This window comes from Convolutriloba macropyga, chromosome 11, assembly GCF_964194025.1.
Source record: "Convolutriloba macropyga chromosome 11, txConMacr16.3, whole genome shotgun sequence".
NCBI classification, from domain to species: domain Eukaryota; kingdom Metazoa; phylum Xenacoelomorpha; order Acoela; family Convolutidae; genus Convolutriloba; species Convolutriloba macropyga.
The window spans coordinates 44119137-44143673 of NC_134478.1; the positions used below are offsets into that span (position 1 = coordinate 44119137).

The window sequence follows — 24537 nt, forward strand, 5'->3', positions numbered from 1 at the left end:
ATACGTTTTTGTGGTCTCTGTGGATTCTAGTTGTGCTGGGACAAAGCAGAGGCGTGGAATTGTTAGTTCATTCAGAAACCAGGACTTAAATTCTTCCGGCGTCGGCGTTTAGTTAATATTTCCTTTGATTTTTACAAGCAGGCTTTCCGCTTCCATTCTTTTTTTTTTCGTTTCAAGAGTATATTTTGGAGGAATTCTAGCAATTAGCGCCACCTAATCCTACGCGAATATATACATGCACCCTATGTATACAATCTCAGCGCGAAGATTTTCTTGGCTCAAGTTTCATATAATCTTGAATTTTCTAAATAGCAATGGCTTTAAGAAAACTGTAGATTGTAACGTGCAGGTTTTTGTTTGTGATTATAAAATGAATGAGACGAAAAACATTGCTAGAAACCTTCAAAAACAATCCTGTTACAATTGATACGTTTTAATTACAATTCTCTCATGAAAACCACCACCAACAATTACGTTGCCTTCAGCTTTGCAAATTTTGACAATTTAGAAGAGTATTGTCTGCCCATGATTTGATTGTTGTTGAAATTTAGGAAGTTTACCGCTTGTTCCCCCGTACGTTATGTACCCCCCCATAGTTACAGACTACATGCAATGTAAGCATATACAGATCAATTACATAGTAAATCATTATGTAAGAGTATGGAGCGTCCGTTTGTGGCTGCAAATTATATAAACCCACTCATCTGGGGGGTACAAACGGAAACGGATCCGATTTTCAAATACCGTTTGCATGGGGATGTTATAATTCGGACTAAGGTTTTGATTGGTAGCGGGGAGGAATTTTGGGGACTGAGCACTCTGCTAGGATTTGTACTGGATTAATGAAGGCGTTGGATATTTTTATGCTTGTGCCTCCGAGCTTAGTGGGTGCGTGCTAATTGCAACTCCCAAGCGCATATGTCATACTTTTACAAAAATGATTTACTCTGTAATGGCCCGTCTGTTGGGAGCATAACAGTGCAGGGCAGAAGAGGAAAAGAGAGAACCGATGAAAATAACTAGGAGGACAAGTTTGGAATGACAAGTTCTTATTGTAGTCGTATAAGTACGGGTATTGGAGAAGCGGCTTCAGTTTTTGTCAATTATTCTTAAAGAAAGCACGTTCTAAAAAACGTAGCATTAAACCTTGAATAAGTATTGTGAACGAATGCGTTTACGATTTAATAATTGCTTTTTGTGTGAAAGATGAGAGATAGCATTGACAGTTCAAATTCAGCTATTTATGTGATATTTGAGAGAGCAGTTATGACTCCGGCTGCAAATGTGAAGATGCACGTGGCGCCCGCAACCACTGGACCGGCAGGGGAGCAGGCTATGGACACTTCAGCAGAACAGAGGACAGATGGCATCAGGTGAGGAACGAAACTAGCTGAATGATCTGTCCGCGTCCCTTAGGAAATATCAGATCTTTTCAGGGATCTTTTCCGTTTGTGCCCCCCTCCCAGTACGTTATGCGCCCCCAGTTACAGAGCACGTGCCATTAAATAGTAAATCATTATGTAAAAATATAGCACGTGCGTCTGGGGGTGCAAATAAAATGCGCCCACTAAGCTGGGGGGCACAAACGGAAAAGATCCCTTCTCCGTTATCTACCCCACTCCAACCTCCTCTAGTAGGGTTGCACCCCAAGTTGCAGAGTATGTGAAATTACATAGAAATCATTGGAAAAAATTTCGCACTTCCTCTTACTTTAAAAAATAGTGAACGGTTAGTATAACCTAGCAGCAACAGAAAAGACCCCGAAACCTTGAATTATCAAAAGGGGGATAAAAGCCGCAGGAGCTAGAACCATTAGCCATGCTTGTTTGGAGAGTATTGTAAATTGTATGGTGGTGACTTGTGCTTGTAGGCAGTACTACCTGGCTAAGATAGACGAGTTGGAGATGGTGGTGAATGAGAAGACAAAGAATCTGGCCAGGCTGGAAGCACAGAGGAACCAGCTCAACTCCAAAGTGAGACTGTTGAGGGAGGAACTGTCGCTCTTACAAGAGCAGGGAAGCCACGTGGGAGAAGTTGTGAAGGCGATGGACAAGAAAAAAGTCCTTGTCAAAGGTCTGTCAGCACTCAATCCAATGCACAAGAATGTAACAGATCTGAGGTGTTTCAGTGAAAATAGAAAGCAATTTATTGATACCCGAGAGAAGCTTTTTTTTTGCCATTTCGGGTCTTTATACCATTATGGGAGCCATAATTTGGGTGGGCTATTATGGGAAAGACCCGCCCTTTCTAGGTTTTACGGTGGCATTTTGTTTACGCTTTTTTCAAAACATTTTTTAAGACCGTTTTCCCACTAAAAGTGTTTGACGTCAGTTTTTGCTCTGCTTAGAATTAGAGTTTTGTCTATCCGACTGAATAATATTAATTTCTCTCGAACGAAGTATGAAACATTTATGGGAAACATGTGCGTCTTTTTGATAACAAAATTTTTTCCTGGCCGTTTTTGACTTTTCCACTGACCTTTGACGTCCCTGACTTTTGGCGTTTTAAATGATCTAAATTTCTCATTTAGAATTTTAAACAGTTGAACGCAATTGGCGGTAGTTGTCTTCTAAAAGTCAAATGGAAAGTACTCCGAAATTGGTGTCGCTAAACTTCTTAACCCCCCCCCCCCACCCGACCGAAGCGGGTTGCAATATATTAGACCTCCCATTATGCGTTCGAGGGCAATTCTTCCGACAATAGTCGGTCATGTCCTGCTTAAATTGCAAATGACGTTTCTCATTTTTAAACGCCATTTTTTTGCTTTCTTTGTTTGGAAGGATTACGGTCAACGTAGGACGTCACACTCAATTAAAGCGGGGCAATATCTTGATATCATTTTCAACCTCTCAGATATCGCAAGATTTGGAGAATTCATAAAATTTCAACTTTTTTTTATCTCCAGCTCTCCGAATTCTTTTGCTCATCAATCTTATTTTATTGATATAAACAGAGATACATCAAGTCTATGACTAAGTCTTTAGCAATCTGTCAACTTTGTTGTATATTTCTCATGAACGTCTTGTCTTGTTCTTTTTAAAAAGTTTTTGTCTGATTTTACTTTGCTTATATGGTTTTGGGATTTTTGCGTGATATTTACTGCTCCAGCAAATTAGTCGCAACTCAACTGCAAAATCGATTCACTAATGCGAAAATAAATATAGACCAATGTTAATCAAATGAAATAATTGTTGTTTTTAGAAGGCTTTAGTACTATCAATTGTATGATCACTTATTGCTAAGATCTCATCTACACCCAGTCTACTTAGGGTATAATTCCGGCGTTGGTACAAAATTGGAACAATCGGTTGGATCATGTTGAGCTTTTAATGCAATTTTTTGTGTGGCATTTTCATTCGACGGATTTGACCTTTCCTCCTCTAATACAAGTCCTTTTGACCAAGCTTAGAAAAGTGATAAGTCGCTGTAACTTTCTCTCAAAGGTTTTATACCCTCACTCAAAACTGCTCAGGAGGAATCATATCACTGTATGAAGGGTTTAAGATCCCCATGTTCGCTTTTCTTTCTCTCAAGCAGTAAAGCTAACTTCCCTAATTTTAAGCACATCACGGCCTGAGTCAGCCTCAGGCCATTCGTTTGATGGGAGCGATTCGTCTGTGTTAATTTGTTATGTTCATAAAAACTTCGCATTTTTTATAAATATACCTTGATTGAAATTGGCGAAAGTGATTGTTGACTCAAGGCTCATAAGCACAGCTCACGCGTCTGATGTAAAAGAGTAGCATACGAAAACGGTTTCTGAACTGGTGATGGTTGTGAATTTTATTAGTTGGCAAGTGAGAATTTTCAATGAATTATTTGAATTGGCTTATGTAAACATCTATACTAGTGCAGCTGTGTGGAAACGTATGGAAATATTTGTGTTTTATGAAGGCATATTAGTTTCAATCATTCGAGAATACTTTTTATTTGTTATCACGCTCTTCACCTGAAAGTGATGAATTTTCAATAAATCTATAAGGATTTTGTGAGCTGGTGGTCATATGTTCCGCAAAATTTTTAGCCTTTGCAATTAAAACTGTGGATTAATAGTGAAGATCGGTTTCAGCGACTTTGCTAAAAATGCTTTTTACAACCTATGTAATGAGCATCATTTTGACTTTTGGGTTTACACTTGATTAACAACATTTATGTTTGTCTTGAACAACTTTCAAGCTGAATGAACTCATGGTGTGCAAGTTTCCTTGTAAAGACGTTTTTAGCAACCTAAAAGAAACCAATTTTCTTTGATGAAGGTTGAGACTTATCGACTTTCAAAAGTGTGGGATTTTTCCATTCCTTTCTGCTAACAATTTAGCCCCCTAAGTAATAACCGCGCGGCGTTAGCGAGGCTATTATTAGTCTCATCGTGTTCTTTTTTTACTTGAGGAGTTATTGCAATCTTAGGTTTTTTAGACTATGAAGTGTTAGTGAAACGGGACGTAAAGGACAATGCCGAATGTGAAAACAAGCGTCTAGGTCGATCAGTCGAACAAAACTCATAACCAGAATAAACGCATTAGTTTTTGGCGGCGAATTTTAGAAAGAAAAGCAGCTTCAAAAATGCTTAGCGAAAAATTTGGTATCAAATATTTTGCTCAGCAGTTTCCAGGCATTTTTCAAATTTTCCCAGCAAAAATGGTTCTCTGACGTAGAATAACAAGTGGGTGTTCATTTTATTGCGGAGCTGTTGTGGCCATTTAAGGTGTATATGCGACGCTAAAATATAATTTTGAGCGTTTTGTGCCCGTTCGCATACTTTAGGCTTAGGCGACATTTGTATTTCTTCATATGTTTATCGCATTTTTTTGGCTGCAGTAAGATATCGTGGCAGTGATGTGTTTGTTATCTGTCTAAGTTGTTTTTGTTTAGGAAAATTGATTAAATTTCTTTAATTTTTGTCCTTTTATGTATTTTCTGCCTACTTTTCCTTATGTTGTTAGGATATTTTTTTGCGTTCAACTTTGTAATAACTGATCCATGGATGCTGTATTTAGGAGGAGATATTTGAATCTTTTTTGCGGCAATAAATGAAAATTTTCTCAATTTAACCGCTAATTGATTTTGTCTTGCTAACTATATACCAGCGTAATGCGTCGTGCGAGTAGTCATATATTAAACGGATGCGATGCCACAAATTCACTGGAGAACTATTAATTGCACGTTGCATTCTAGAGACTATTGGAAAAAATGAAATCATTTTTGATTATTTGGTGCTGCGCCTTTCTTTTCCCTCATCTTATTGATGTATCTTATTGCCTACTGGCTACTACGTATTTTTTTTCAAAAAAAAATGATGTTATCAAGCGTTGAATTTAATTGTTTTAGAGTTGGAGCTTATTAAATAATTGAGTAGAAATTTTTATCTGGTTCTGCTTTGCTGATTTTTGCGAAAAAAACTTAAAACCAGTCAGATACTCAATAGTCTAAAATAACAAGTTATTTCTTGTTAGTATATTGAAATAACTTGTTTCTTCAGGAGATTGAGTATCTGACTGGTTTTTAAGTTAAGTTTTTTTATCGAGTCGATTCTGGAGTCTTCCAGTGGCTTTCTTTTATTGCTACCTCTCTGCTGCTGAATTTGCGTTTGATGTCATTTGTTTTTCTCTTCGGCTCAAGCTCGACGCATGGCAATTGTGTGATTAATCACAATTGACTTACTTCACCCTTCTGCACTCAATCTAAATTGTGAAGGTAAAACTGTAATTGAAATTGAATGGAGGTCACACGAACTTATTATTATAAAGATCTATAATATTCTCGAAAGACATTTTAATTCGAAATTGTCCGACAATCTGCTGGTTATGTTATGGTAAAGTTAACTGTTGGGCTTCGAGATTATAGTGGTCTTTAACTAGGGGATCTTTGAAAAGTACTTATAACCTCGAGATCTTGATTAATTGCGCTTGAACGAAGTTCAGAGCAATTATTGTAAACGTGTTGCTCTTTTTATGCAAATTTTTCGCTTGACCATTTTGTGCTTTTCTTCTATGACATTCTTTGACTTCTCAAGTGACTTCTTCACGCTTTCGTTCTTCATTTTTTGAGTGATCTCTATTTTTCTCACTCCGAAGTAAAGCTTGTTGCTGATAAAATTTGGTTGCAGCAAATGAAAAGAAGTGTATGATAGCGCGGTGGGCAGTGCGTTTGGTTAGGGATCGGGAGTTCAATGGTTCGAATCATTTTCTACCCGCCTGTCGTTCGAGAGCAATTCTTCCGACATTAGTCGGTTTATGCTTGTATGTGCAATGCAGAAGAAATATGACAGTTAAACTTACATATTATTTAGTGCACCCCGAGGGCAAGTTTGTGGTTGACCTTGACAAGAGCATAGAGATGAGTGCAGTGACTGCTAACAGTCGGGTGGCACTCAAGAGTGACTCATACACTCTACACAAAATTCTACCAAATAAGGTAAAATAAGTACCGAGATGGCAAAATAGTTCAAAAAATACAATCTGTCCCATGAATTACAATTACAGCCGCCTAATCCTATAGCCGCTTTATCCTGCTGTGTGTGAATTCTCCTTCAACCATTAATTTCTCTTTCCCAGGTTGACCCATTGGTGAGTTTGATGATGGTTGAGAAAGTACCTGACTCTACGTATGACATGGTGGGAGGATTGGACAAACAGATCAAAGAGATCAAGGAAGTCATTGAACTCCCTGTCAAACATCCCGAGCTGTTCGAGGCACTCGGAATTGCGCAACCTAAAGGAGTCCTCCTCTACGGTCCACCAGGTATGACTCAAGTGTGCATGTCCCGAATTGAAATGATTTTTTTTAAAATACGATTTTCCTTTTTTGAACTGTCTTGCCTTTTAAACTGGCGCGTCAGTCTCCATGCCAGGTTATTTTCGTTAGGAAGAGCCTGCCGAGTAAATTTGTAGATTTTTGAGCTCTTTGTTTAATTGCCGCCCTCATCTTCTCAGCCGGCTATTATAGCGCTCCTATTTTTTTTACAATTCAAAAAATTTGAATTGTATTGGAGCGCTGTCTTTTTACGACTCGGAGAGGAGTATTGGAGAAGTCTTTTTTTAATCAATTTTATTGGAGTGATTTTTGAAGCGGGAAAAGAAACGCGTCAAAAATTTGGAGTGATTTTGGTGCTGAACAAAAGTGAAAAGCGGAGCGAAAAGAGTGGTTTTTGTTCATACCGCTGTTTTTGAGAGAGCGAGAAATTGATGTGTGAAAAAATTTTCTCCAAGCGAGCGAAATTATTTTGTTCACGTGCGGCTTTTAAAGACAGTTTTTTTGCAACTTTTGATGATTATGAGGTTTGATTATGATATTGTATTAGTATGACGTAGTTCAAACCCAAGTTCAAACGTTGACCTTTTACTGTTATTTAACTAACTCTTATTATGCCATCATTTTGTTCACATTATTACATAATTGAACTTTACTACTGAATTCCAATCAACTTTGGAAAAATCTGTTTAATATTTGCCTATATTTGAATGTAAATAACAAGATATTAAAATTGTAACAGACAAAATAGTTGCTCGCTAATAAACAGTTGTATTACTGTAATAAAGTTTTTACCAGAGGAGATCTTCAGTTGTCGAAAAAGATTGTCGACTCACCCATTCGAAGATCCAAACCGCTAAAGCTATCCAATAGTGAATAATAACAGAAAAATCGTTAAATTGTAATAGGTGCTCAGCACAATTTTCGTTCGCTAAATTGTTAAAGCTGTAATGCTGTGAACAACCATCGTTAATTCAGCAACGTTTTCGTTCTTGCCAGAAAAGTTGTTATTTGAAAGAGTTTACTCGAGTAAACAAATCAATTTGATCAACTAGAATTGCTTTCAACCAAAATGAACAACCACTAGCGAATACTAATTATTTGAGCACATGATATGGTGACAGAACGGACGACAATCGACAGGATAGTGAGCCAATACCTTCGAGAAGATCCTCACCACTGTCAACTTCGGAATTGAAGGGCTAAAACAGAACCACGAGCAGTATCCATCCAAATCAGTACAGTTTCAAATCAGTACAGTGAGAACTGCAGCTTGGTGGAATTGTGATTTCATGTGACCAATATCCCTGTGGCCAGAGCTGACGCTGATAGGCAGACGCAACAACATAGTGACTACAAGGGTTCGTTAGATTTCACCTTTTGTGCAGTGAATTAATACAGTGCTTTTATAATGACGCCACACCACAATCTGTTCCTGATATTATTCTGTTGATTTGAATCATCAAAACTGATTTGAAACATTGATCACAGAAAGGAAATATAATTATCAGAAATAGTCAAGCTCGAAACTTTTACATTTACTCTAATCTTAAATCTAAATAAGTCTAAGGCCATCAAGCCAAGAGACTACACTTAAAATTCTTAATTCCTCGGCAAGTTGAACAACTGTTCAACCAACTCAACTACACTACAAAGCTTAAACATTTAAACTTAGAGCACATAAAATGGCACAACCTAACATTGCGTTAAAACCGTTCAGCGGTACAGGTAAAGAAAGTTTTCGAGAGTTCGAGCATCTTTTAAGAAGCATTATAGCAGTTGCAGCAGTAGCAGGAGCCCAACAGGCTAACTTTTTGCAATTGCATCTGAGAGATGCAGCTCTGAGATATTTCCAGACTTTACCAGAAGCGACACGCAATGATTTAGCCCTAAGTTTAACGGCGTTAAGAAACCATTTCTGCAACCCACAGTTGCAAGAGTTGCATGTAATCAAGTTAGAAAACGTTCGTTTCGACCCAAAAACTGATTCACCAGAAAACTTTCTTGTGTCCTTGCAAAATATGACTTTGAAAGCTTATCCTGATCCCATACCCGAGGCGTATCCACCCGGAGCGGATCAGGCGGCTCAAGATGCCGTAGATGCTAGAAATGATGAGAATTTACGTTTTGCACAACAAGAGAGACAAAATCAGACGAAGCGCTTTTTCAAAAAATGTATGCCTAGCTGGCTTAGAGCAAAGTTGTTGGAACAACCAGACAACACAACAGTTGAGGATTTATGCCTCTTAGCTTGGAAGCAACTGACCATCCACGATCTTTGCAAAAAAGAGGACTATATTGACGGAGCTTTTAACGAAGTGAGTCCAACAATTTCAGATAATTTGATAAATGCTTTATCAAAACTTAGCCAAACGCAGGAATCTATGGAAAATAGAATGAGCGCTTTAAGTAAGCAAGTCGAGGAGCAAAATAAACGTTTCGATGAGCAAAAATTTTCACAAAGTCAGAATTTTGGAAATCAGTTTCGGGGAAATGGTTTTAGAGGCTCAAACCGTGGACAAAGAGGTTCATATAACAACTCAAACTACCGAAGTCGAGGAAATTTTCGAGGCTATGGCAGATCGAGAGGATACAGAGGTTTCAATAACTTCAACAACCAGTTCTCATTCCCTGCTCAAAATAATTTCCAATATACTCCTAATGCTCCACAGTTCGCGGGGACAACGCCGCAAAACTTTCAACCGATCCAAGAACAACAAACAGCAAGTAATGAGCAACCAGTTGTTCAAGTTTTTCAACCAATTGAGGAAACACATGTTCCTGTTACTCAATATTCCCAAATCATTTGCCATATCTGCGGTTATCCAAATCATTTGGCAACTAATTGCTCAATGCGATCACGTGGACGCAGAGGTGGAACAAATTTTCCGTTCCAACGGTCTTCAAAAAACTAGATAAGCCACAAGTTCCATTAGATACCAGCTCATCAATGCCATCTTTACATGCAAATACTTCACTAGACCCAGACATGCAGATTGAGGATAATATTTGCGCAGTAATCCCTCTAGAAGGAGAAACTCTCTCCTATGTTAGAATAAAATTTGATAATAGTCTTCGCCGAAGAGCTTTGATTGACTCAAGATCTTGCTCAAACGCTATCCCATTATCCTTATTAAATGATTTCGAGAAAAAACAAATTTGTTTTGAGGTAGAATCACCCACTTATAACACTGTTAAGTTAGCTTCAAGTGCCCCAGTTGTAGTAAAACAGCAAATCAAAGTAAAATTCACAATTGGCAATCATCATTTCAGTGATAGTTTTTTAGTTCTTCCAACAATGAATACCGTCATTTTAGGAAACCCTTTCTTCAAGAAAAATTTTATCGACATTAGTCCCGCTTATAATTTATTGAAATTACCTGAAATGACAATACAACTTAATGAAATAAAGCCAAAAGATAAAAAGAGGCAAACATCTAAAAAATTGAAGAAAATTCCCCTATTACTGAGTAAAAAACACGAACTACAGCCCAACTCACATCAATTGCTTGAATGTTATCTCGACAAGAGCTTTCCTAATTTAGAAAATTGCAGTGGAGTAATAATACCTTGCACTCAGTTTGAAAACGAAACGGAAATAGCTCTAACATCATCCTTGAGCACATTAGATGAAAAAAGTAGAGTTTTCATTTCAGCACTTAATATTACTGACCACAAAATAACCCTATGTGTTGATTCAAAAGTCGCCTTTTTTGAAATTTTGAATGAAAAACAAACAGAAAGGCTCGTTAATGTAGACCCCCAGCTTATTGCTTTGGCAAAAATGAAAAGCCACGAAAACTTGGAAGCTGAAATTAATCAACTTGTTCAAACAAAAAACTTTCAGCCTCTGAACCAAACCAGACCAAAACCAGAATATGAAAAACTTTGGTTTCCGACCCCTGAAACCTGTGACAATCCCAGCAAATTGTCTCCTTTGCAGCGTGATATTTATGATCAAATTCTGCACTTTCAAAATCTTGAAAAAATTGACCCCAAGAATAACGCAAAAGATCGTGACCTTTTTCTTGAAAAGTTCGGTTGGCAAAATTCTGTTTTAACCTTTGAGCAAAAATGTCAGGTAGAAAAGTTACTAGTGGAATTTTCTGATATATTTGCTAAACACCGTTTCGATGTAGGTTATAACACAGAGTTAAAGATCAAACTCACACCTGAGCATAACCTTCCTGTTTATGTTCAAAGTCCACAAACGCCAATACACCTGAGAGATGAGCTCACAGTAGAACTTGCATTGATGCACTACTATAATTTGATCACGACCTTATCACATTCAAAGTACAGTAGTCCAATATTTGCGCAACGCAAAGATTCTGGCAAACTGAGAATTCTTATTGACTTTAGGCGTATCAATCATCTGTTAAGAAATGACTATATCAATAGTAATTTTCCAATCTCAAACATGAGCGATGCTTCAAATCAGTTTGCAGGAAAATCCTTATTTACAAAACTTGATTGTTCGCAGGCATACCACTGTGTTCAAATGGCGGATGATCTTTCAGTCCAACTTTTAGCCTTTAATTTTTCCTCTCGCACCTATGCATACAAGTGTTTAGCACAAGGTCTAAGCAAGTCCGTAACAGGATTCAGTTCATTTATCAGGCACTATTTAGATTCTTGTCTTGCAGCAAACATCTGCACTCAGTATATGGATGACATAGGAAGCGCAGTAAAAAATTTTGATGAGTTGATTCCAAGTCTCAGAAAAATATTTGAATGCATAAGAACATCAGGTCTTAAACTTTCACCAAATAAATGTACATTTGCCACGCAAAAAGTCAAGTTTCTTGGAAAAATTATAACACCAGAAGGTATACAACCAGAATCAAAAAGAATCGAAAAGTTTCTCAAAACAATCAAGTTACCCCGAACACCAAAACAGGTAAAGCGTTTAGTTGGTTTTGTGCAGTTTTGGCGTGATTTTATACCCAACTTGGGAGATAAACTCATGCCCTTCTACAAGCTACTGAGAAAGGATATTGAACCTGTCTTAACAGAGGAACACGAAAAACATCTTGAAATAGTCAAAGCCGATCTTGTAAAAGCAACCGATTTAACGTTAAGATTAGCTAAACCAGGATTGCAGTATGTTCTACTCTGCGATGCCAGTTATTTTGGCACCGGTTTTGTACTGATGATTGAGGATTATGTTAAAAACAACAAAAATGAGAACAGAAAAACTTATGCGCCAGTGGCGTTTGGTTCAAAACTGTTTAATAACGCTCAGCTTAAATTCTCAGTCTACTATAAGGAATTTCTTGCACTTTATTTTGCCCTTGAGCATTTTTCTCATTATCTTTGGGTTACGGAAAAAGCTGTAATGGTCCTTACTGACAACAAAAGTTTAACCCAATTTTTCCAAGCAAAAAGTATTCCACCGTCGCTATGGAATTTTCTTGACCGTGTTTTGTCATACAACCTTGTTATCGCTCACATTCCTGGCAGTGCAAATTACGCTGCCGATTTCCTTTCGAGGTCGCAAACTGACCCATCGCAAACAATCAAACTAAAGTTGACGGATAGAATGCCAATTAGAGAGATAGAAATTGAATCAACAGCCAAAACAGCTGACGTATCACTCAGTTCATTGGCAAATATCGAGTGTTTACTTGAACAAAAAGCAAACGTCAGCATTGAAATGCTTGATAAGTTGAAGCAATCTGGAATACCAGATGGAATATTAAGACAAATTGAGGAGCAAAGTTCAAAAACCGACGACGATGAAATACAAACTTTCATTCGTTTGAAACCAAAAATTCCAGAACTCAATGCAGTTTTGATGCATGACCCTGCCGATTTTTTGCACGACTTGACTGAACGCTTGAATCCTATCGACCTTAAACATGAGCAGTCATTAGATGAAGTTATCAAGCGTGTTATCTTTTGGAAACAAAATAACACTGTTGAGGATATCAAGTACGCATCATTCGCACTCAAAAAATACGCTAAGCAATTCAATAGACTAACAATTGAAAATGATGTTCTGTATCGACAGTTTTTTGATGACACTGGCAAAGTTCTGTACAACCAGTACTGCCTGCCTAAACACCTTTGGAAAGAGGTAATCTATAGATTGCATAATTCGAAAATTGCTGGACACATAGGAGTAGTTAGAACTGCCTTTGAATTCAAAAAAGATTTTATTTTCCTGGATTTACAGAATATCTTCAAATGCTGTCAAAAATTGCTTAACACGTATACAGACAAAACTCATTTCCAATAAAGCGCTAAAAACATTTTTGCAACCCTTATCATCACTACAGTCCTTTCCCGGGGACATGCTTCAAATCGACCTAGTCGGTCCACTTCGTGGAACTGTTTATAAGTATGCTTTGACTGGTATTGATGTTTTTTCGAAATACCTTTTTGCTGTACCACTCACCAATGTAAGCGCACAAAGAGTAGCACAAGAGCTCACATCAATATTTTTCCAACACAGTTATATACCACATACAATTTTGTCAGACTTAGGCAGTAGTTTCGTATCCGATCTAATGCACGAGTTAGCACAATTGCTTGAAGTAAAGCTTAAACACGCCACACTTAAGCACGCGCAATCTGTAGGTGTTGTTGAGAGAGCACACGGAGCGCTGAAAAGAATTCTTAAACTCAATACGAATGAACAATGGTCCAACTGGCACAAATATGTGCCTCTAGCAACCTACATTCATAATACCTCATATTATTCGTCAATAGGTTGCACACCCACATCAATTTTTCACGGTCGTGCACCGATTAAACCCTTGGATGTGAGGTTCAACAATAAAAATTTGAAAAATCTTGATCCAAAATCTGACTTTGTTATCCAATTGCAAGATGCTATGCAGCAAAAATTCTCCGAGAATAAGTCAAAATTAATACACGCTTATCACAAGTATCGAACATACTATGACGAAAAAGCACTTTCAAGCCCTCTAGCACTTAATTCGTTTTGTCTGCTACTTAACCCAAAGCTCATGAATCAATCTGACTTTGGATATAAATCAATGACTGTTTGGCTGCCGTTGTATCGAATTGAGAGAGTACTCACAAATTCAAACTACCTGATTCGGAAGGTTGGCACTTTGTTCACTCAATGTGTACACCGTATAAGACTTAGACCCTATACACCAAACGTGAAGCCATCAGATCTTGATGACATTGATCCGGACAAATTCGTTCCTGATCCTCTTTTGGGAAAAACAGACAAGAACCAGAATTGTTTGATGAACAAATTCCAAAAGTGCTTGAACACCACTTTATTGACGACGTGCCACAAGAAAATCAAGAAGATCAAACAGAGCAACAACCTGCAACAGTCACACTCTCTTTCCCAATAGCCGCAGCAGGAGCACTGCCTGCACCTGCTGTAGCTCCAATAGTTCCCCATGTCCCTGCTCAGCCTTTTCAACCGGCAGAAGACGCGGGCAACCTACAAGGAGAGCAGATGGCCAACATTCCAATAGAAGAAAATGACGAAGTCGTAGACAACTTTGCTGAACTTCCATTTTTCCCAGAACTAAATAATGAAAGTGAAACTGAACAATTTGAACAGTTCAACGGCCAAAACGCAGACAGAGAGCCACAGCAAACCACGACAGAGCCCGACAATACGCAAGAGGAGTCACAGTCCGATGAGTACGAGCAAACAGAAACACCAATAACAATTAAGTGTGAAGCAGGACGCAATTTATTTTAAGACAAAGAAAGACAATTAAAGACTCAATCACGAAAAGTACAATTCAAAAAAGGAACACGTTCTCCACCACCTGCTTGTAAAGATCACCCGCACATGATTCGTACAATAGACGGGAAGATGTTGATTCCACATTCGCATTTAAAAAAGTCGGAAAAACAAAGTAATATTAAGCAGTCGTATAGAAAAACATGGAACGTCTAGTCAAAAATCCTGATGCAGCTGAATCAAGAGCGACAAAACTTGACATCAAAAGAAGCAAAGAAGTGAAAAATCAACAATTAGGTGAAACTGAAGCACCTGGACCCAGTACTTCAACTCCTAGAACAACGTCATCAAAGGAAGTTTCACCAATAGCAAAACTAGCTGTTGGTTGCAGATCTAGAATCAGAAAAGCCACAGAACAAACCAATTCCAGTAATATTAGTAATATACAAGCAAGTCATCTGAGAGTTTTTTATCACAAATCAACTATTGAACAATTTGATGACACTGTAGTCCAAACTACATCTATTGATAATTTATTAGACAAGTTAAAGCAAATGAATATTAATTTAAACCACATCAACCTATATCACCTAACAAGTCAGTGTTCAATAGGATCTGTTATTTTTGTTTTTGACAACATCAAAAACCGGACTGTGTTCAATTTGATAACCAAAAATTCAGCATCCGAACGAACAAGTTACCCATCTCTAGCAGCATGTTTATCTACTTTGAAATATCAGATAAAAGACAAAAATATCAAAAAACTTGCTATACAGCAATCTGACTATTCTGCAGGACTGCATTGGCCTCATGTTTGCAAAATTATTTTGCAAAAATTGGCTTCCTTACAAATTGAATTACGCATTTTCATTAAAAAAAAAGTTTTCCAGTAGAAAAAGAAAGTGCGAATCAGTGCAACACATTCGTTGCTTCGATTGGTGCACTTTTCATATGGACGTCTTGTTTTCTTACTTCAAGAAACTTCGAAAAAATTAAGGTAACCAAACTTGAAAAAAAATCAAAAATGTCAATTTTCTATTTCAAAAATTGGTTCCAGACCCCTAAAAGGGGGGGACAAACATCCTTTCTGGTCATCTCTGACTTATTGGCAATGCTCTTTTTGCAAACTTTTAACATTTTTTTTCCAAACCTACCCCAGACGGCGGATTTTGCATGAAAATGACAAAAATAACAATTTTTTTCAAAAAAAGACAATATTTGAAATAATTAATATCAGATTTCATAACTACGGTCAAACACTACAGTAACCGCAAATTTCCAATGAGTTTCAAACATTTCTTTACTCAATTGCTTGGAAATAAATGAATGCCAACAATGAAATTTTTATGAGTTCTGTAAAGTTTAAACCAGTTTTTAGTCTTTATCGGTCCGCAGCCTTTTTGCAGCTCGAGGACCTATTTCGCCATTTACTAGGCGAGAATCGAACTCATTGTCAACGCTAAAAACAAAAAAAGAGATGAAAAAAAAACGTTGATTTTCAAAAAAAAAGATGGAAAAAGATGAATTTTTTACTAACTCGGCATTTGGCACATCAATTAAAGGTTCGCAGTAATACCCTCTCCCTGGTATGTGCTTGTTCACTAGAAGCAAGGCTGAGTGGTTGTTCTGTGAATCTAGACTATGATGGTATCTGACCCAGACCGAATCATCGCTGCCATAGTCGAAGTAGACGCAGATGTCTACATCCATCAGATATGCCAACGCCAAATACTAAATGAGACCAAGATAAAAAACTAGACCAAGCAATTTTGTGAAAGTTTGAGTTAAACAATTACCCAGTGGTCTCCCACAGGTCCCGTGCCGTTCATTGAATCGTGAATTTCGAACGGATTGATCTGATAATCAAGCCAATGAAGGCACAATTCTTCGAAAGCCTTGAAATTTTGCATGACTTTGTGCCCACTTGCTTGGCGCAAGCGAAAGCACTTCGCTTTCTTCATTTCTTTACCGTTCGTTTCTAAGAACAAAAAACAAAAGAGATCGATAGGAACACACAAAGATGTCAAACAATAGCTGAGAGACTGTTCTTACTTGATATCTCCCCAGTTAGCAAATAGTAAACACTGGCAAACATACATAGGCCGTACTCATCGGCCAGTTTTGTTGTCTTTACACCTAGATCCGGCGTTCCAAGCACAACGGGATCCGTTGTGTGCCCGCTAGGATTTGCCGTCCATTCTAAATCTAGTGCGGTACAAAGGTCTTGTCGCCGTCGTGTACTCAAATGCGTCACAAGGAACTTATCGTATCGATGATTATTCTTGTAACAAGTTGGACAAGATCGTTTATATCTACAAACATCAGACACCGCATTTTAGTAATCGCCTAACCTAGTTGCCACTAAAAAGCAAGGGAGCACAACAAACTTACTCTTTTACTGCTTGTTCAAGGCCTCCGGTGTAAGGTGGAAGAAATAGACCTGCCGCTGTTAAGGCGGTCACCATTGGTTTTATCTGGTCATGGTGAATGCCGTTCTTCACATGTGCAACATCGAGCACTTCCGCAACGCTCTTAACGGTTGCAACTTTTTTCCCACCACTCTGTAACTCGCCTTCACTGTTTAAATAAGAGCGCTTGAATCGCTTCGCCCAACAATCGCGGTCCACTTGCGAAGTCAAGGCAGCCTCCTTTCCTAACTTATTGCCATTTTTGATAAAGTTTTTACTTCTCAACATAAGGGTTCTATCCGTTTCGTCTCTGAAATAGATTTTCACCTTTTTGACACTTTGGAAACCGAAACCTTGGCAAAAAACTACGACGCATTGAGGCTCACACATAATTTTGCAACAATTGAGCATAAGAAGCAAGTTATTGTACTATCACCTGATAAAAAGCAAAATAGAAAACAATTACACTATCACAATTAAAAGTAACGTCCCTCCACCACTCACAACCGAGCACCGAGTTGTGAACTGTCAAAATTAAGGAGCAAACTAACAAAGTAGTTTTTTACACCTAACGCCACAGTCGGCGATACGGATTTAAACTGAATTTGTTATACTACAAATATACATGACTCTCACCTAAAAGTTCCTACACCTAATGCCACAGGCGGTACTGTTTACTGAAAATAATGTTTTACAAACATGCGTATATTTGTTCTCATACTAAAACCTGTAACAGTTGCCATAAAACTCCATTCCTGAAACAAACTCATCATTATTCTCATGTTTAGAAAGATGAAGTTTGCCACTATAATGCTTAATTTCATCTTATTCTGTATTGGTACCGCTCAAACAGCGGAAGAGCGCAACTTTGATGATGTACTCGAAAAAGGAATAATTTTCAACGAAGAAACGAAAATTCTGCTGGCTGAAAAGTTCGTACCAGTTCAATTCATGGTTCCATTTCCATCGTACAACTTTTCCTTAAAACCAGAGTTGAATACATTACTCAAACGCCTAAATGACATGTGGAAATTACCATCTATCCACTGCCCACTTGATTTCTCATCTAGTTTTAATGGAAATGCCTCATCTTTCAATGTTAATTGGATCATGTCAAAGATAGAGAAAGAAGTCAATAAGTCGAGTCTGGATGTTCAACTCATTCGAAACGAAACTTCAACCTTTCTCCAAAACAGTGATGAAATCAGAGGAACAAACAACCGAGTTAAACGAGGAGCACATGTCGCAGTCGCTGCTATGGCTGGAATAGGGCTCTTTGGTTCTGGTGTCCTCATGGGAAATGGAGGCGGATGCGGTCTCTCTGGCATTTTTGGATCATGCCAAGACAGAGCTAAAGAGAATGCAGCTAATATTGATCGACTATACAGTTTCACTTCATCACTGACGGACTACGTAATGCAGATAAAAACTGCAACTGATGAAAAGTTTTTCTTAGTTGGGAATGAATTGAAAGAGATTAGAGAGACACAAAACCAGATGATAGAGACACAGAATAAGAATTGGGCTATCATCGAGGAGCAATTTAAAGTTTTCGAGGGCAACTTCCACATTCTACGAGACTGCACCCAAATGCTGTTCTCGAACCAACAGCTCAATTTCAACTTCGACACAGCAGCTTCTCTTCTCTCAATGCTCTATACGGACGTCAAAAGCTATAGAACAGCTCTCTACACGTATCGCATGAATGTCCTAAATGCCATCACAACTTTACTACAACAACATTTACCAATGTCCTTGGTACCCAAGGAATCTCTACTTGCTATACTGAAATCTGTCGCTGCTGACCAGTCTTTAAGTGGTAGCAGATTGTCGTTAGCCATACCCCCAACAGATTTATTATCATATTATGACGCAAAACTTCTTCGAGATGTCGTGACTTTGGATGAAGGACTAGTTCTTACACTTGCCATTCCGTTGGCTTCGCGACAAACTGTTTTTTCTACGTACCAGGTGCAAATAGTTCCGATGCCACAGCCAGAACCTCGTATGGCAATCCGATGGGTCATAGAAGCGCCCTATCTTGCCATATCAGAGGATCAAATGGAATCGGTAACACTTTCAAAAGATCAGTTTGAGGCATGTCTAGGATCAGCTAGATACCGAATATGCCATGAGACTATCGCTACCCAAACGAATCATCCTTCTTGCCTGGCAACCCTCTTCGTTAGTTCGACCCTAAAAGCAGCGGAGACTTGCGACACTGAAGTATTTTACCTTCCTACGCAAGCGAATGCTGCCAATTTAGGATACGGCATTTGGCTAATCACTTCGGCTTCAGATTCTTATGAAATGCGTGAGTACAGTCTTGATTCTGTACATAAGTCATGGAACAGAATAATTCCGGGATGCAAGATATGCATTATAACAGTCGAATGCAACTATCAAATAATTGTTGGAGAAAATTTGAAGATTCGATCCGATCTCGAGAGCTGCGACCGAGTTGAAGCGAAACTTATCGAAGTTAAGCTACCAGACCCCTTGGAGCATTTGATGAGCGAAATTCCACAAATCGATCAGATGCCCTACTTCGAGTCTCGAACAACAGCGGGAGTAGAGCTTCTGAGAAAAGTGAGAGCAGAGCTGATTCGAAGCCCAAAAATAAAGTCAAGTGATGACTTGGTTCAGATTGCGAGACCAATCACTGCTGATATGAGAACGTTAAAGCCTACACTTGTGTCTGAATTCAAAGAATACGTCCCATTAAAATTGTCTTTGTCGCTTACAGTTATTGTTTTCATTGGGAACATCATTTTACACATTTTGTTTCTCTATCTTTATCACAGATTTAAGATCATTCGTAAATTTGTTCCATCATTCCTCAAATCAAAAAATGACGACATTGGTGTCAAACCAGTCATTAGTGTGAAGGACAACATTGCTGCTGATGCCATTCCACAAAAATGGAAAGACAACTATCACATTCTGACTGAAGCCACTAGACCGAGAAGTAAATCTCGCTCACGCACATCATTATCTACGTTGAACAAAACCGTAGAATCAAATTCAGACCCATGTCTCTTACAAACTTGTTCTCAGCGCATTGAAACTGATCTCTGAATTAGTGCAGTTGTATTGTAAAGTATAATGTGCACTACCAAACTGAAGAAGAATTGGAGTACCCTTGCAGCAGACCAATAGTTCCTCCTATACTGCGACAGATCACTCTTTCATTAACTATTATTCGGTTGGATTGGAGCAATTTCTTCTGATCTTATCATATGGTACTATTGTTGTACGATCATTCATTCTTTTCTACTCGCATGTATTCTTTCTAACTGGTATGGAACTGTGGCAAACTTCTACTCTTTTACGGATTTGAGCTTCGTCGCTGAATGATGGATATCGAAGTTTTTCGAGCCCGGAAGTCTCCCTGAGGAGGGGAGTATGACGTAGCTCAAACCCAAGTTCAAACGTTGACCTTTTACTGTTATTTAACTAACTCTTATTATGCCATCATTTTGTTCACATTATTACATAATTGAACTTTACTACTGAATTCCAATCAACTTTGGAAAAATCTGTTTAATATTTGCCTATATTTGAATGTAAATAACAAGATATTAAAATTGTAACAGACAAAATAGTTGCTCGCTAATAAACAGTTGTATTACTGTAATAAAGTTTTTACCAGAGGAGATCTTCAGTTGTCGAAAAAGATTGTCGACTCACCCATTCGAAGATCCAAACCGCTAAAGCTATCCAATAGTGAATAATAACAGAAAAATCGTTAAATTGTAATAGGTGCTCAGCACAATTTTCGTTCGCTAAATTGTTAAAGCTGTAATGCTGTGAACAACCATCGTTAATTCAGCAACGTATTCGTTCTTGCCAGAAAAGTTGTTATTTGAAAGAGTTTACTCGAGTAAACAAATCAATTTGATCAACTAGAATTGCTTTCAACCAAAATGAACAACCACTAGCGAATACTAATTATTTGAGCACATGATAATTAGTTTCAGGCTTGTTTTGTTAGGAATTGAAAGTTTCAAGTAGATAATTTGATTTTAATGCTAATTTGGAGGTTTTTGATCAGTTTTGCTGATTTTTACACGAAATTTAACCTGTTTTTTTGTTTTACTGCTTTCGGTGGGTTTTGAATAAAATTTTTTTACTTGAGGAATTTTCAGATACCAATTGATTAAAGTTTTGTTGGTATAAATTTTTTTTTAGGAAAAATGACAGAGAAATTGAGAAATTTTAAACCATTTTTCTTATTAATAGCCGCACAGCGATAGCTTGGGCTATTATTGGCCTTCTCTCGTTTTTTTTATTTCGTCGTCATGATTTTTGTTACGACCATATGACGTCACAGCCACTTTTTGTTCATTCGTTCATGCAATTTCAACTGAATTGCTTGTGTGACGTCATTTTTCGCTCTTAGTGGAGCGAGTTTTTTTGTTCATGCGCGTGATTAAATTTTTGGTCACACTTGACTTACCTCACTCTCAAAAATGACTTCCTCAATTTGACTTTTATTTACTTTAATTCAAAGAGATAAGTTCAAATGGGTGTGTGTCACTCTAAATGAAGGTTATTTGAGATCAGCTAATAGAGGCAGCAATAACTTATACAGATTTTTAATCAAAATATAACAGATCAGCCTTCAATGAAAAGACGAATTTTTGATCTGTCTTTTTTACTGTTTTTTTTAGATTGCGATCTACGAATCTATTGCGGCTATTTTCTGGCAATCTGCCAGCGATGTTTTTTTTTGCAATTTTTCTTTACAATCTTAATAGGTGTTTCTTGCCCTATTATGAGTTGCCCATTGTTCTGCGAGCTTTTCTTTGCTCTAATTGCAAAGGAACCTTGTTCGGCTTGATGTTTCCTTGTACTATTTAAAAAAACTCATTAAGTTTTTATAGTTTTTTTGTTCAATTTGTTTTTGAATGCCTTTTTTATGGCATTTGTGGAGGTCTAGGGTTCACAATAGTTGTTCTAGTTGTTTAGTCATAAGTATGGGCAATTTTTCCTTCGAGTCGTTTCCGGAATTCTTCCGGCTATGTTTTTTTTTAAGATCTGTTCACACATTTTCATGATTTTTGAAGTCAAATTGGAGTAGTTATTTTGGTCACAACGAAACAGTAAGTAGAGCGTAAAAGCGAGTGGTTTTGCGGTGTGAGTTTTTTGCTCCAAATTTAAAGTAGAGTGAGAAAACGGTGTTTGAACAAAAATCGCTTTCTCGCTAGTGGTTTTTTGTTCACATGAGGCAATCTCACTTTAATTTGTACTTTTTTTTTCGATCCGATTTTTTAAGAAATTTTTTTCCCAATTCACTCATAGTCCGTTCTAGGTCTGATTTTCTGTTTAGTCAAAGAAATTTCTTTGAATTGTACGTCAGGACTTGTCCTATGTTTTTTACTTCGTCGAACAAAAAAAATGTTTCCCTTTACCTCATTTTGCCGCTTTTTCAACATTTTGCGTGAAATCTTTTTGACTTCTCTAGGCTAGTTTCTCTCTTCTCTCATTCTGCTAAAAGTGATTTTGAACATCAGTTGCTCCGCAAAGCAATTCAAAATGAACAGAGTCAGTATAAAAAATTGAAGTTAGAAATAGGAACGGGATAAACCCATAAAGCGCAATTTTAGATGCCCGCTATTTGAACGTCGTTCCTCTAAGTCTTAGTTACCATCTCTAATGCTTATTGGTATTGATAGTAGCCCCTGTAGCCTCTCTCTAGGAAACAGATGTATGTTCAACTACGAAATGTCATCAAAATAAATTGGACTTAAAAAATGTTCTTGTACAAAATTTTTTTTAATATCTTCTATTCTTCCAGTCCCAATCATGCTTATTGGAATCAACGGCGGCTATTTTCCGGCAATCTGCCGGGTATGTTTGAAAACTTATGAACAAAACTTCTTCTGGTGTCAAAATTGAAGCCATGCTATTTCTAGTCGCTCAATTTGTTCAATCAAGTCTTATTTATCAAGTGCTTAATAGATAATCCATAAGTACTTAATAAATGCACTCTGTTAAAGGTTTAAATGGATATTTAGTTTTTGCTTAAAAGTGCTGTCTGCTGTTTAATGGTATTGAATTTATTGGTAGTTAGAAAGTGCTCTGTATTGTTTAGGCACTGGCAAAACTCTACTGGCGAGGGCTGTCGCGCACCATACCGACTGTACTTTCATCCGAGTATCAGGGTCAGAGTTGGTCCAGAAGTTCATCGGCGAGGGTTCCAGAATGGTTCGAGAGTTGTTCGTCTTGGCAAGGGAACACGCTCCCAGTATCATTTTTATGGATGAGATTGATTCCATCGGATCCACTAGAATCGAGTCGGGAGGCGGTGGTGACAGCGAGGTACAGCGAACCATGTTGGAACTTCTCAACCAGCTAGATGGATTCGAGCCAAAGCAGAATATCAAAGTTATTATGGCAACAAATCGAATCGATATTTTGGATCCAGCATTGCTTCGCCCAGGGCGTATTGACAGGAAAATTGAGTTCCCAGCACCGAATGAGTTTGCAAGACTTGATATTTTGAAGATTCATTCAAGGAAAATGAATTTAACACGAGGAATTAATTTAAGGAAAATTGCAACTGCAATGCCTGGTGCAACTGGCGCCGAAGTGAAAGGTGTCTGTACTGAAGCAGGAATGTACGCTTTAAGAGAAAGAAGAGTGCACGTGACTCAAGAAGATTTTGATTTGGCAGTTGCTAAAATTATGCAGAAAGATAGTGACAAAAATGTGTCTGTTAAGAAATTGTGGAAATAATTTTTTATGGACTCTGAATGGAAATGATGCTAGAATATTGTTGTGTAAAATGTATTATATGAGAACGTGAGTATATTGATGTTATTTTGTGGGCAAAGCTTTTCGATCATATCGAAAATTGGGTTGCTTTAAAAATTAACTTGTGTAAAACGGTGTTTAGTGATCGAAACGTTTCTGCCCTATTGTCTTTGTCTTATCGCGCCTAATTTTTGCTTTAGATGGTTCACAATAAACTTTCTCAGTTTGTATTTTTAAACTGAACGAGTATGTCGTCCTTGGAAAAATGATTGATATTTAACAGATCGGAGTGTTCACAACTAGAGCTCCATTGAGGACTTTTTATAAAAGACGAATTCCATTTCCGGGGAGTGAGTCTAATAACTGCTCTGTCGTGCCTGAAGATAAAGATACCGAAGTTTTTTTTGTCATTTTTTGATAAGGCATTTCCTCTTTTGTGATGGTTACAATCAACCGTAGAAAATTACCGGAGAAATGAAATAAACCCTAGAGGCAAACCCTAGAGGAATTAAACCTTTTTAATTTGGCTTAAAAATGGTATGAAATTTATTTGGAGCACCTGTGACCTGTTTTGCAGAGCTCAAGGTTTTGAGACCAGAACAAATTGACTCGGATTTTCAAAGATGGAAAGATTGGAAATTATTAAGTGCTCCCAAATGTTATTGCATTATGTTGGTGTTTATTTTCTGACCGTGTAATATGATGGAAGGAAAACATTCTAGCCCGTTTTTTTGCTCGGTCATTTTTAGTAGTGCGATTTATTGTTCGTGGAGTAACATGATTGGAGAGGACTTAAAATTAAGACTCCTTAGTGAAGCATATTTTCTACTAATTTTGTCCCTTTTTTGTGTGTTTAATTTCTAAAAATCTTTTTAATTGCTCTCAAACGAAGTTTTAGCAAATAAATAAGACATGCAAGACTTTTTAAAGCTTTTTTGT

At 37.6% G+C, this 24537-nt stretch overlaps 1 protein-coding gene across 1 annotated transcript; it reads left to right on the plus strand.

The window, feature by feature from the left end:
• The first annotated feature begins 1162 nt into the window (after positions 1–1162).
• LOC142349933 (26S proteasome regulatory subunit 8) lies at positions 1163–23826 on the plus strand. Its single transcript, XM_075401789.1, has 5 exons — positions 1163–1373; positions 1871–2073; positions 6290–6414; positions 6555–6741; positions 22937–23826. The coding sequence occupies exons 1-5, from the start codon at positions 1207–1209 to the stop codon at positions 23578–23580; spliced, it is 1326 nt and encodes a 441-aa protein (XP_075257904.1). The 5' UTR covers positions 1163–1206; the 3' UTR covers positions 23581–23826.
• The last annotated feature ends 711 nt before the right edge of the window (positions 23827–24537 follow it).